This window comes from Hemiscyllium ocellatum, chromosome 31, assembly GCF_020745735.1.
Source record: "Hemiscyllium ocellatum isolate sHemOce1 chromosome 31, sHemOce1.pat.X.cur, whole genome shotgun sequence".
NCBI lineage: Eukaryota > Metazoa > Chordata > Chondrichthyes > Orectolobiformes > Hemiscylliidae > Hemiscyllium > Hemiscyllium ocellatum.
Window position 1 is genome coordinate 45,413,708 of NC_083431.1, and position 13,327 is coordinate 45,427,034.

General features: G+C 45.4%; 1 protein-coding gene across 1 annotated transcript in view; it reads left to right on the forward strand.

Moving 5' to 3' along the window:
- Positions 1 to 3,888: 3,888 nt before the first annotated feature.
- The window catches only part of orai2 (ORAI calcium release-activated calcium modulator 2), a 55,485-nt gene continuing 46,046 nt past the window's right edge, over positions 3,889 to 13,327 (forward strand). Inside the window, exon 1 of the mRNA XM_060847887.1 lies at positions 3,889 to 4,280. Coding sequence (XP_060703870.1) covers positions 4,056 to 4,280 — 225 coding nt within the window. The 5' untranslated portion in view covers positions 3,889 to 4,055. The remainder of the gene's footprint in view (positions 4,281 to 13,327) is intronic.

Below are 13,327 nucleotides of genomic sequence, written 5' to 3' on the forward strand. Positions count from 1 at the left end.
CACCTGCCTATCTTTTTGATAGTCAAAAAGTGTGGTGCTGGAAAAGCACAGCCGGTCAGGCTTCGAGCAGCAGGACAGTTGACATTTCAAACATCAGCTCTTCATCTTCCTGATGAACCAGCTATGCTTTTCCAGTGCCACACTTTTTGACTCTGATCTCCAGCATCTGCAGTCCTCACTTTCTCTTATCCTTTTGACAGGATATACATCCTTGCTCTCATTCCTGATCCCTTGCAGCCACGTATCCATGATGCCTGCCACATCATACCTGCCAATTTTGAACTGCGCCACAAGCTCATTTTCCTTATTCCTTATACTGCATGCATTCAGATATAACACTTCAGTTTTATCTCTACGTATCCAATACAGACCATTGATTTGTGTATATAGTCCAATATTGATCATTGATCCTATATATATCCATGTCTGTATATCCAATACTGACCATTGATTTCTGTATATAGCCAATACTGTTTTTTTTTATTCATTTGTGGGACTTCGGTGTTGCTGGTTGGCCAGCATTGATAGCCCATCCCTATTTGCCCTTGAGAAGGTGGGGGTGAGCTGCCTTCTTGTATTGCTGCAGTCCACTTGCTGTGGGTTGACCCACACTGCCAGTAGGGAGGGAATTCCAGGATTTTGACCCAACCACCGTGAAGGAGTGATAGTATATTTCCAAGTCAGGGTGGCGAGTGGCTTGGGGGGAACATGCAAATAGTGGTGTTCCCAAGTACCTGCTGCCCTTGTGTAAGTGGTCGTGGGTTTGGAAGGTGCTGTCTAAGGATCTCTGGTGAATTTTTGCAGTGCATCTTGTAGATAGTACACACTGCTGCTACTGAGCACTGGTGGTGGAGAGAGTGGATGTCTGTAATGTGGTGCCAATCAAGCAGGTTGTTTTGTCCTGGATGGTGTCAAGCTTCTTGAGTGTTGTTGGAGCTGAACCCATCTAGGCAAGTAGGAAGTATTCCGTCACACTCCTGACTTGTGCCTTGCAGATGGTGAATTGACTTTGAGGTGTCAGGAGGTGAGTTACTCGCTGCAGTATCCCTAGTCTCTGACCTGCTCTTGTAGCCATTGTGTTTATGTGGTGAGTGCAGTTGTGTTTCTGGTCAATGGTAATCCCAAGGATGTTGATAGTGGGGGCTTCGGTGATGGTAATACCGTTGAATGTCAAGGGGCAGTGGTTACAGTGTCTCTTGTTGGTGAGAGTCATTGTCTGGCATTTGTGTGGCGCAAATGTTACTTGCCACTTGTCGGCCCAAGCCTGGATATTGTCCAGATCTTATTGCATTTGAGCACTGACTGCTTCAGTATCTGAGGGGTCGCAAATGGTGCTGAACACTGTGCAATCATCAGCAAACATCCCCACTTCTGACCTTATGAGAGGGAAGGTCATTGATGAAGCAGCTGAAAATGGTTAGGTCCAGGGTACTACCCTGAGGGACTTCCGCAGACGTGTCCTGGAGCTGAGATGACTGACCCTCCACAACCACAAACATCTTCCTTTGTGCCAGGTATGACTGTCACCAATGGAGTGTTTGCCCCCTGATACCCATTGATCCTGTTTTGCCAGGGCTCCTTGATGCCATACTCAGTCAAATGTGGCCTTTATGTTGAGGACTGTCACTCTCACTTCACCTCTGGAATTCAGCTGTTTTGACCATGCTTGAAGAAGGGCTCATGTCCAAAACTTCGATTCTCCTGCTCCTTGGATGCTGCCTGACCTGCTGCGCTTTTCCAGCAACACATTTTCATGCTTGAACCAAGGCTATTATGAGATCAGGAGCTGTGTGATCCTGGCAAAACCCAAACTGGGTATCCTAATTTCAGCACGAGCCCCTGAATGTTAGTAAGGAGGGCTTTGCATGGTTGACAGGGCTGTTTTCATTTTTGCTGTTGTCTTTTCCGGTTCTAAGGTCGATGCCAGGTGGTCCATCCAGTATAACTTCTTTGTTATGACTTTCTAGCTATTGATACAACTGAGTGGGTTGAAAGCCATGTCAGAGGGCAGTTAAGAGTCAACCACATTGCTCTGGAGTCACATGTAGGCCAGACCAGGTAAGGATGGCGGATTTCCTTCCCTAAAGGACATTAATGAAACAGATGGGTTTTTCTGACAATTGACAATGGTTTTTAGTGAATTCAAATTCCACCATTCGAACTCAGGTCCCCAGAATATTATTCTGGGTTTCTGGATTAATAACTGAATGATAATACCACTAGGCCATCGCCCCCCCTATGCTCATTTATCTTATTTCAAGTCCAATACTGACCATTGATTTCTGTATATATCCAAGACTGATTATTGATCCTATATGTAGTTCAATACTGACCATTGATCCTATACAGAGGAACCTCGATTATCCAAAGGACATGGGCAGGGAGTATTTTGTTCAGTTAATCGAATTCCGAATAATCAAATGCTGGATAACATAGCTGAGCCAAGCATCGAGACCTTGCAATTGTGCTAGATAATCTGATATTTGGATAATCGAATGCTGGATAATCGAGGTTCCTCTGTATATAGTCCAATACAGACCATTGATTTATGTACATATCCAATACTACCACTGATCATATTTATAGTTTAATACTGATCAATGATCCTATATATAGTCCAATACTGATCATTGATCCTATATATAGTCCAATACTGACCACTGATCCTATATATAGTCTAATACTGACCATTGATCCTATATATAGTCCAATACTGACCATTGATCCTAAATATATATCTAATACTGATCATTGATCCTGGAATCTTGATCAAATGGGCCAATGGGCTGAAGAGTGGCAGATGGAGTTTAATTTAAATAAATGTGAGATGCTGCATTTTGGGAAAGCAAATCTTAGCAGGACTTATACACTTAATGGTAAGGTCCTAGGGAGTGTTGCTGAACAAAGAGACCTTGGAGTGCAGGTTCATAACTCCTTGAAAGTAGAGTCGCAGGTAGATAGGGTAGTGAGGAAGGCATTTGGTATGCTTTCCTTTATTGGTCAGAGCATCGAGTATAGGAGTTGTGAGGTCATGTTGTAGCTGTATAGGATGTTGGTTAGGCCACTTTTGGAATATTGCATGCACTTCTGGTCTCCTTCTTATTGGAAGGATGTTGTGAAACTTGAAATGGTTCAGAACAGATTTACAAGAATGCCAGAGTTGGAGGATTTGAGCTTATAGGGAGAGAGGCTAAATAGGCTGGGGTTGTTTTCCCTGGTGTATCGAAGGAGGAGGGGTGACATAGATGTTTATACAATCATGAGGGGCATGGATAGGATAAATAGACAAAGTCTTTTCCCTGGGGTGGAGGGGTCTAGAACTAGAAGGCATAGGTTTAGGGTAAGAGGGGAAAGATATAAAAAGGACCTAAGGGGCAACTTTTTCATGCAGAAGGTGGTACATGTATGGAATGAGCTGCCAGAGGAAGTGGTGGAGGCTAGTACAAATGCAACTCTTAAAAGGCATCTGGTTGAGTACATAAATAGGAAGGGTTTGGAGGGATATGTGCCAAATACTGGCAAATGGGAGTAGACTGGGTTGGGATACCCGGTCGGCATGGATAAGTGGGACCGAAGGGTCTGTTTCCGTGCTGTACATCTCTATGACTCTAATACTGATCATTGATCTATACATAGTCCAATACTGGATCAGTGGTGCTGGAAGAGCACAGCAGTTCAGGCAGCATCCAAAGTGAACTGCTGTGCTCTTCCAGCACCACTGATCCAGAATCTGGTTTCCAGTATCTGCAGCCATTGTTTTTACCACCATAGTCCAATACTGACCAACTGATGAGTTTTAATGCCAGGATCTACTCCAACCAGGTCCCCACGAGCATGCGCAGTGGCGCCGGGGATGGGGTTGCGCTCGCCCCCTGGCTGTGGGACCGTGCAGTTCGGGAGCGCGCGATGCAAGCCGCCCGGTGGGAGGGTGCAGGAGCGCGCGTCGGCGTCGGCGCCAGAGCCCCAGGCGGTCGGGAGCGCGCCTTTTCCCATCGCTGATCAGCCCTGGGTCTCGCGGGTGGCGGTTGGTCTCGCAGGCTCCAGCCGGTGGAGCCATGAGCTCGGAGCGGTCAGCGCCGGCTGGTTCCCCTGCCCCTCCGTGCTCAGAGCCAGAGGCCGGGGCGGCCGATTACCGGGACTGGGTGAGGCGCAGTTACCTGGAGCTGGTCTCCTCGAACCACCACTCGGTGCAGGCTCTCTCCTGGAGGAAGCTCTACCTCAGCCGGGCCAAGCTCAAAGCATCGAGCCGCACGTCGGCTCTCCTGTCGGGGTTCGCCATGGTGAGTGCCCCCGGGGGAGGGGGATGGGGATGGGAGGGGGCGGCCTAGGGTCATCACACCCACCCCCAGACCCCACCCCCACCCCTATCCCCATCCCCCACCCCCACCCCTATCCCCATCCCCCACCCCTATCCCCATCCCCATGCCCAGACCTCACCCCCATCCCCATCCCCACCCCCACCCCCATCCCCACCCTCACTCCCAACCCCACCCTCACCCCCAACCCCAGACCCAGATCCAGATCCCATCCCCAGACCCCACCCCCAGAACCAGACCCCACCCCCAACCCCAGACCTCACCCCCAACCCCAGACCCACATCCAGACCCCACCCCCAGACCCAGACCTGATCCCCAGACCCCACCCCCAGACCCAGACCTCAGACCCACCCCAGACCCAGACCTCACCCCCAACCCCAGATCCAGACCCCACCTCCACCCCCACCCCCAGACCCAGATCCAGACCCCACCACACCCCACCCCCAGACCCACTCCCACCCCCACGATCTCCATCCGCCTCGTTAGAAACAAAAGCCGCCAGTAAATTATCACCCATTAGTGTGTGTGATACAACCTGAGCTCAGCTTCACTCAACACTTTACCCCATCACTACAGCCGGGGCTCAGGGGGGAAGAGATGTTGGGGGGGGTTGGTGGGTGGACATGGGGATGATGGTCGTGGCACGGTTTGGGTGGACATGGGGGATGATGGTCGTGGCACGGTTTGGGTGGACATGGGGGATGATGGTCGTGGCACGGTTTGGGTGAACATGGGGATGATGGTCGTGGCACGGTTTAGGTGGACATGGGAATGATGGTCCCAGCACGGTTTGGGGGGACATGGGGATGTTGGTCCCAGCACGGTTTGGGTGAGGAGGTGGTGGGTGTAGGGAAGAAAGACAGATGTCTGGCCAAGAGTTTTTGTTTTGGGGGCCCAGGGGTAAGATATCTGGCCGTACTTTGGGGGTTGGAGAGAGAGAGATGTGTAGTCACCTTCTTATAGGGGGGATGGAGAGAACAGGGTTGGTGATGTCTGGCTACATTTTGCAGATGGATAGATGTTTGACATATAGTTGTTCCTTTGTATGACCATCCATGCTGTATTATGCAGACTTGAATGGCTGACAGGATTGCATAGGTAGGAGGAAATATGTGGCCATATAGTTTTAGCAATAGGTGGAAGTGGGTACTACAGATGCTGGAGATCAGACTTAAGATTAGAATCATTCATGATGAAGGGCTTTTGCTTGAAATTTTCCTGCTCCTTGAATGCTGCCTGACCTGCTATGCTTTTCCAGCACACTCTAATTTTGACTCTAGTTTTAGCAATAGCTTGTCGGCCATGATTATTTGATGTCCCACATTAGATTGCTTGCATTAAATGCTCCGGTAGTCGTTATTTCACTTTGCGCTTCGGCATATATAAAAAAAATTGTTAATTTTTTAAAAAACTGATTTTCTGATGGTAATCTCCTGAGAGGTTGGAATGTGGTTGTTGAATAATTCATCTCTGCCTATTTGTGATTTGGTGAGTTGGTGGTGTGGCGGGTCAGCATGCCAGTTTGTGATGAATGCTGTTGATGAGTTTGATTAAAGATACCATGCTGAAGGCATACATTTTAGCCAATGCCTTATTAATTCAGCATTTTAAATTACTACACTTGGACAGTTGTGTAACCTCTCAGCCCGAGTTTTCAAAGGGCACTTGCAGAAATCTTCATTGTTATGCTACAAATGTCAGTAATGTGATCAACTGGTGAGATCATTGTGAGATGTATAAAATCACACAACACCAGGTCATAGTCCAACAGATTTATTTGGAAGCACTAGCTTTTGGAGCACTGCTCCTTCATCAGGTAGTTGTGAAGCAGAACCATATGACACAGTTTTAGCAAATGATCGTGTAATTTGCATGCCACTGTAATCTTTTGCTATAAATTTTGTCTTATGATCTTGTTTCACAACCACCTGATGAAGGAGCAGTACTCTGAAAGCTAGTGCTTCCAAATAAACCTGTTGGACCATAACTCTGGTGTTGTGTGATTTTTAACTTTGTCCACCCCAGTCCAGCACCGGCTCCTTACATCATGTGTATAATTTATGGAGAAGTTTGTTTCCTTGGACTGGATATTGTGTGTTTCGGGTCAGATGACTGGCCAATAACCCTCCCTCCTATTGCCATTATACAGATGGTAAGTGGATGCTGATCTTTGGCGGAGGATGAGCTTTGTCCATTGGGATACCCCTTGTGAAGATGTTAGCCCCCTTCTTTTGACTCCATCTGATTTATGTCCGAGTCTGTATAGCCTTTCTCGTCCTGTCGGCAGTTTTGGCAGTGCCTCCTGCAGAACTGTGGCTCCATGGGGACTTTCACAGATCAGCTGGCAGCTCCAGAGATCAGCAGCTATCCCATTGTCCACCGTAGTGTTATGGCTGGAAGTTAGATATCTTCTGGGCTTATTGGTTTGCTGCTGACCTTTTCTTTCCGTCTTTCCTTCTTCTGCCAGTTATGTAACTCTAAGATTTACCAGAGCTCTGTGTGACGTTGCTTAATCTGTTATCAATATTACTATCTCCTCTACAGGTGCAACTTCCCAGCTAGCAAATTAAAAATCTATTTAAAGGTTACATGTTATGTTTGTTTTTTGCTTTTGAATTATTCAGCGTTTTGAATTTAACAACGCAGCTAAGAAAGCAAAATAGGAATTTTTTACTGAAAATTTCAAATACCTGATCATTGACATAAATTTGCATAAACAATAGACTGTAATTGAATTTGAATTTCTCCAGGATTCAAATGATATGTAAAAAATTGCTGGTTGTTGGAAATCTGAAACTGAATCAACACCAGAAATGCTCAGCAAGTCAGGCACCAGCTTTAGAGCAAGGAAGATAAGGTTAACATTCCAGGCTGATGATCTTCTATCCAGTGTTAACCATGTCTACTATTTTCCACAATACTACTTGATCTGCTCTGTGCTTCCATTGATTTCTGCCTTCACATTTTGCCTGTATTTGGTCACCTAATGATTTGCACTGTTTCAGTGCCAGGAAATGAGTGATTTTCTCTGTACATCATAAAGTGTTTTAATATTGTCATTTCCACAGTGTGGGTCTGGTGCAGGTATTCCCAGCAGCAGGGTTAGGCTGCCAGCAGACCTAGTTTTAAAAAACTAGACAGTTCCTAAAGGCTTGCCTCTGTATTGAGGTTGCTTGAGAATGGCTGTCTCAGGATCGTATGGTACTATCACATCATTGTTGTTATATAATTAAATTAGTCACAATCCGTATAAGAGTAGCATCAACCTCTTTCGGTGAATACATGAGTTCCAATCTTTGCAGTGTTATTTTAGAGTCATAGAGATGTACAGCATGGAAACAGACCCTTCAGTCCAACCCGTCCATGCTGACCAGATATCCCAAACCAATCTAGTCCCACCTGCCAGCACCTGGCCCATATCCCTCCAAACCCTTCCTATTCGTATACCCATCCAAATGCCTCTTAAATGTTGCAATTGTACTAGCCTCCACCACATCCTCTGGCAGCTCATTCCATACATGTATCACCCTCTGCGTGAAAAAGTTGCCCCTTAGGTCTGTTTTATATCTTTCCTCTCTCACCCTAAACCTATGCTCTCTAGTTCTGGACTCCCGATCCCAGGGAACAGACTTTGTCTATTTATCGTATCCATGCCCCTCATAATTTGTAAACCTCTAGAAGGTCACCCCTTAGCCTCTGACGCTCCAGGGAAAACAGCCCCAGCCTGTTCAGCCTCTCCTTGTTGCCAGGGTTGGAGGATCTGAGCTACATCCTTGTAAATCTTTTCTGAACCCTTTCGATTTTCACAACATCTTTCCGATAGGAAGGAGACCAGAATTGCATGCAGTATTCCAACAGTGGCCTGACCAATGTCCTGTACAGTCGCAGCATGACCTCCCAACTCCTATACTCAATATCTGACCAATAAAGGGAAGCATATCAAACACCGTTTTCACTATCCTATCTACCCATGACTCCACTTTCAAGGAGCTTTGAACCTGTACTTCAAGGTCTCTTTGTTCAGCAACACTCCTTAGGACCTTACCATTTAGTGTATAAGTCCTGCTAAGATTTGCTTTCCCAAAATGCAGCACCTCACAGTTATCTGAATTAAACTCCATCTGCCACTTTTCAGCCCATTGGCCCACCTGGTCCAGATCCTGTTGTAATCTGAGGTAACCCTCTTCACTGTCCACTACACCTCCAATTTCGGTGTCCCCTTCAAACTTACTAACTGTACCTCTTACGCTCGCATCCAAATCATTTGTGTAAGTGATAAAAAGTAGAGGGTCCAGCACCGATCCTTGTGGCACTCCACTAGTCACAGGCCTCCAGTCTGAAAAACAACCCTCCACGACCACCCTCTGTCTTCTACCTTTGAGCCAGTTCTGTATCCAAATGGCTAGTTCTCCCTGTATTCCATGAGATCTAACTTTGCTAATCAGTCTCCCATGGGGAACCTTGTCAAACACCTTACTGAAGTTGGCTTATACAAAGCCCCTGTTACTTGAGTAGTGATTGGTCAGCTTCAAGTCAGTGAAACATTGTGGTGACTGACCATTTTTATGATCATCAGGCTACCTTGTTTGGTACCTGAAGTCATAGAGTTGTACAGCATGAAATACCCTCTTTGGTCCAACTTGTCCATGCCAACCAGATTGTCCACATTAATTTATGATGTGGAGGAGCCGGTGTTGCACTGGAGTGGGTAAAGAAAAAATCACACAATACCAGGTGATAGTCCAAACAGGTTTATTTGGAAGCTCTAGCTTATGGAGCGGTATTCCTTCAGGATCATAAGGCACAGAATTTATAGCAAAAGATTACAGTGTCATGCAACTGAAATGATATATTGAACAAACCTAGATTGCTTTCATCTTTTTGAATGGGTTGCAGGTTTCAGTTCATTAATATGTAAATCCCAGAACTTCTTTTAAGTCACATTCTCGAGATAGCTTAAGGTTTTATTTTAAAATAAGTGACATCTCAGACAATACATTAAAGGTATGAAGTTAGAGTCTGTCTGTATCCCAGTTTTTTAACGAATATTTTTATTGAGAAGATGATTTTGAAGTTTTTATGAAAATATTAAAATCACTACGAACTAATATAACAATCTTGCAATATAACAACAATAACAGTAAACAAACTGCTACTCTACTCCACAAACAATTTAGGTGGAAAAAAACTCTGCACAGATGACAATTCTTTTTGATTTAGTTATCTATTGAAAAGAAACTAAACTAAATTGAGTTGAACCAAGGCAAATTAAATAAATTAAATTACAACACTCAGCACAATCCCATTAAAGTTCCCCTTCACCAGGAACATCAAGAGGCATACCTATATTTGCTCAGAATTCTTCTTCCCATGGGCCCCCAGCCTGCCAGACACAGCCCCCACCACTACACAAACGTCCTGACCAATATAGCTGATAGGTCTGCGTTTATTTGGTTCAAAGAGGGCTGCTACATCCGAAAAAAGTTCTGTTTTCTGGTCAACCATACATGTAAGGAAGTCCAGGAGCATAACTAACCTATGCCATCCCAAGAGTCCCGGGGGATTCTCTGACACACAGCTCATCAAGATGTTCTTCCTCACAAAATGAAAGACTACTGAACATGTTTTTCCCATGCACGTCCAAAGAGGGGAGATTTGGCGAACCCAAGAGAAGGGATACCAGATCTACCTTGACCTCAGTTCTCAAGACCTCTTCCAAAACACTTGCTATAGCGCTTCAATACGTATGAAGCTTGTGCAATGAGCAAGAATACTGACATCTATTTTACATTTCGGGCACATTGGGTACACCCCTTTCTTAAATTTCGCAAGCCGTTCCGGTGCCAAATACGTCCTGTGGTGTGCCTTCAGTTGCATAGCCTACGTCCTGTTGCCAATCACATTCTTCCTTACGTTCTCTCAAATATCCTCCTCCTCCTCTGGTGAGATCTCCCCCAACTAATTCCTGAGCCCAGATTCCACACAGCTGCTCGATATCCTTTGACACACTACCTCTTCTAAATGATAGAGGGTGCTGACCGAGAGAGTGCTGGTGGACCGAAGTACTCTCCTCTCCATGTCCAACTTCTAGGGACTAACCACTAATGTAGTCTTTTTCTGTATAAAGTCCCTAATCTGGAAATAACAAAAGAGGCCCTTCCTAGATAGTTCATATTTCTGGCTCAGCTGCTCGAAAGGTATCATGACCTCCCCATCAAATAAATCTCCCAAACAGGAAACTCCTCTGGACTCTCAGAGCCTAAAGCCGGAATCCATCAATCCTGGCCGGAGTTCTACCATTCCTAATATGGAGTAAAAGGAGAAGTTTTTTGTAAATTGCCCTCACTTTGTCACATCATTCTCCATGCTTTAACTGTGTTCAGGTCAATTGGATTTCTGCAATGGTCCATAACAGTCCTCATCTTGTTCATGAACAACAGATTAATGAGGGGACAGTTTGCCTGGGAGGCCTCAGTGTCCAGCCAAATGCGGGTCCTGGCAGGCCCAGTCAGCTACATAGGATAGTAGGGAACCTAGCTGGTATTCCTTAAAGTCTGAAAATACACCCTTCCTTTACCTCATCCCCTGTGGAAGCTGCAATTCGACAAGCTTAATAAGAGGCTGCCAGTGACGGCAGATAAAAGAGCCAAGTCAACTGTTAAGCCTTCATAGTGCTTGTCTGGGCAGCATCAAAGGGAGCATTCGCATGGGATATAATAAATGAGGAAGTACATTCATTTTAAGCAGAGCTGTTCTACCCACCCAGGATATTGGAAGATCCTCCCAGCAGTGAAGGTCCTGTCTTATCTTCTCTAGCAACTGCACAAAGTTAGCTTTATATAATTGATCGAAGGCAGGGTGATAAAATGCCTACATACAAGAAACCTCCCTGTATCCATCTGAAAGGAAAGTGTGTTCCACCCCCAAGATCAGGTACTGTAATAAGGCCCCCGATAGGCATGGTCTCCGCTTTCATAAAATTGATTTTATACTCCAAGAAAGAGCCAAATAAATTAATCACTTGTATTAAATGGGGCACAGATATCATTGGGTTAGTTAGAAGGAGGAGAACATCAGCTGCGTAAAGGACGATCTTATGCCTTCCTGAGCCTACCTCCGGGGCAATTATATTGGGGTCCTTCCAATCGGCCTCTGCCACTGGCTCAATCACCAATGTAAATAGCAACAGGGAAAGGGGGCACCCTTATCGGCTGCCTCTGCCAATACTAAAATTGTCAGACCTTATAACATTAATGAGAACCATTGCTTTAGAGTCACTATATAACACTGCCACCCACCTGGCAAAGACCCCTCCAAGACCAAACTGTTCCAGGACATAAAAGAGGTACGCCCACTCCACCTGTTCAAAGGCTTTCTCTGCATCCAGGGAGACTACCATCCCCAGAATCCACCCTTGTTGGCATACCTGAACCATATTTAGCACTCATCTAACATTATTAGAGGACCTGTGACCCCTAACAAAACCTGTCTGGTCCTCCCTTACGATGAAAGGCAAGCCTTCTCCAGCCTCAATGCCAGCATTTTCGACAAACTTTTAAAGTCCACTTTTAATAACGCTATAGGCCTATACGAAGTACAATCCTCTGAGGATTTCCCTCTCTTGAGAATAAGAGAAGTGTTTGTTTCTGTCAGAGAGGGTGTGAGGCAGTCCTGACCGTACGAATAGTTGTACATATCTATCTTTGGCCCGGCCAGCATGTCTTTAAACTCCTTATAAAACTCACTCCAAAATCCGTCTGGGCCAAGTGCTTTACCACTCTGGAGCTGCCTCACTGCATCCTGTATCTCTTGGATTGTCAGAGGGGCATTCGAAAGAGGCACCTGTCTGATGTTACACCTGGGAGATCCAAGGTCTTAAAAAAGGACTCCACCTTCGCCAATCTGTCCTCATAGCCGTCTGACCGGCACAACCCAGAGTAGGACTTCCTGAAAGTTGCTTTAATCTTTTTGGGATTGCAGGTGGTAGTACCAAAACACACTCTAATGGATGTGATCGATTCGGGGACATTCTTCTTTCAGGCCAAGTATGCCAAATTCCTACCCAATTTATCACCAAACTCAAATAACCTCTGTTTCGCAAAGGAAATCTCCCTCTTTGCTGTCTGGGTTAATGCAGCATTCAGTGCAGCCCTGAGGCCTGTAATCCGCTGCAACTTAGTTATAAACGATCTGTCAAAGTATGCTGTCTCAGCTGCCTTCAGCCAAACCTCGAGCATAAGCTGCTGCTCTCCCTTCTACCTCTTCCGAGTCACCGAGTAAGAAATAATCAAACCCCTTGCATAAGCCTTGGCAGTCTACCAGACCACTGACAGATTACTGGCTGTACCTGAATTAATGCCCCAAAAAATTTTTAACTCCCGCAAAAAATACTCATTAAACTTGCTATCCTTCAGGAGGAAAGCACCAGTGCCGCGAGCCTGTCTCATCATCACCGGCCTTAATCTCCATGTACAATGCCACGTGACTAGAAATGGTTATGTTCCCAATTCTGCAGGGCAGTACCAATTTAAAAAGGCTATGGGGCAAAAAATATGTCAATTCTAGTATAGCACTTACATGAGTTAGAAAAAAAGGTGAGTCCCTATCCTCAGGATGAAGACATCTCCACACACCACTAACCCCAGTTCCCTGTTCAGGTGCACCAACTGCCTGGATTGTATCCCAATCTTGAATAAGACTGATTCTGTCTTCAAAACAGAAAATTATAAAATATTTCATGGATTGACTGCCTACAGTTTGTGTACTTTTTGAGCAAAAATAGAATGCATCTGTAAATATAATTCTGCAAATGCAAATTCATCCTATAAACTTAAATGTGTGTGTGCATACATGTGTTCCTGTGCAGGAGTTTGTTTGCATGTGTGCATGCTTGATAAGAGGTTTTGTGTGTGTGTGTGTGTGTGTGTGTGTGTGTGTGTGTGTTTGTCATGGAGTATAAGCTTTTGAGAGGGTGAGAGTTGAGAGTGTGTGTGTGTGCACGAGAGAGAACT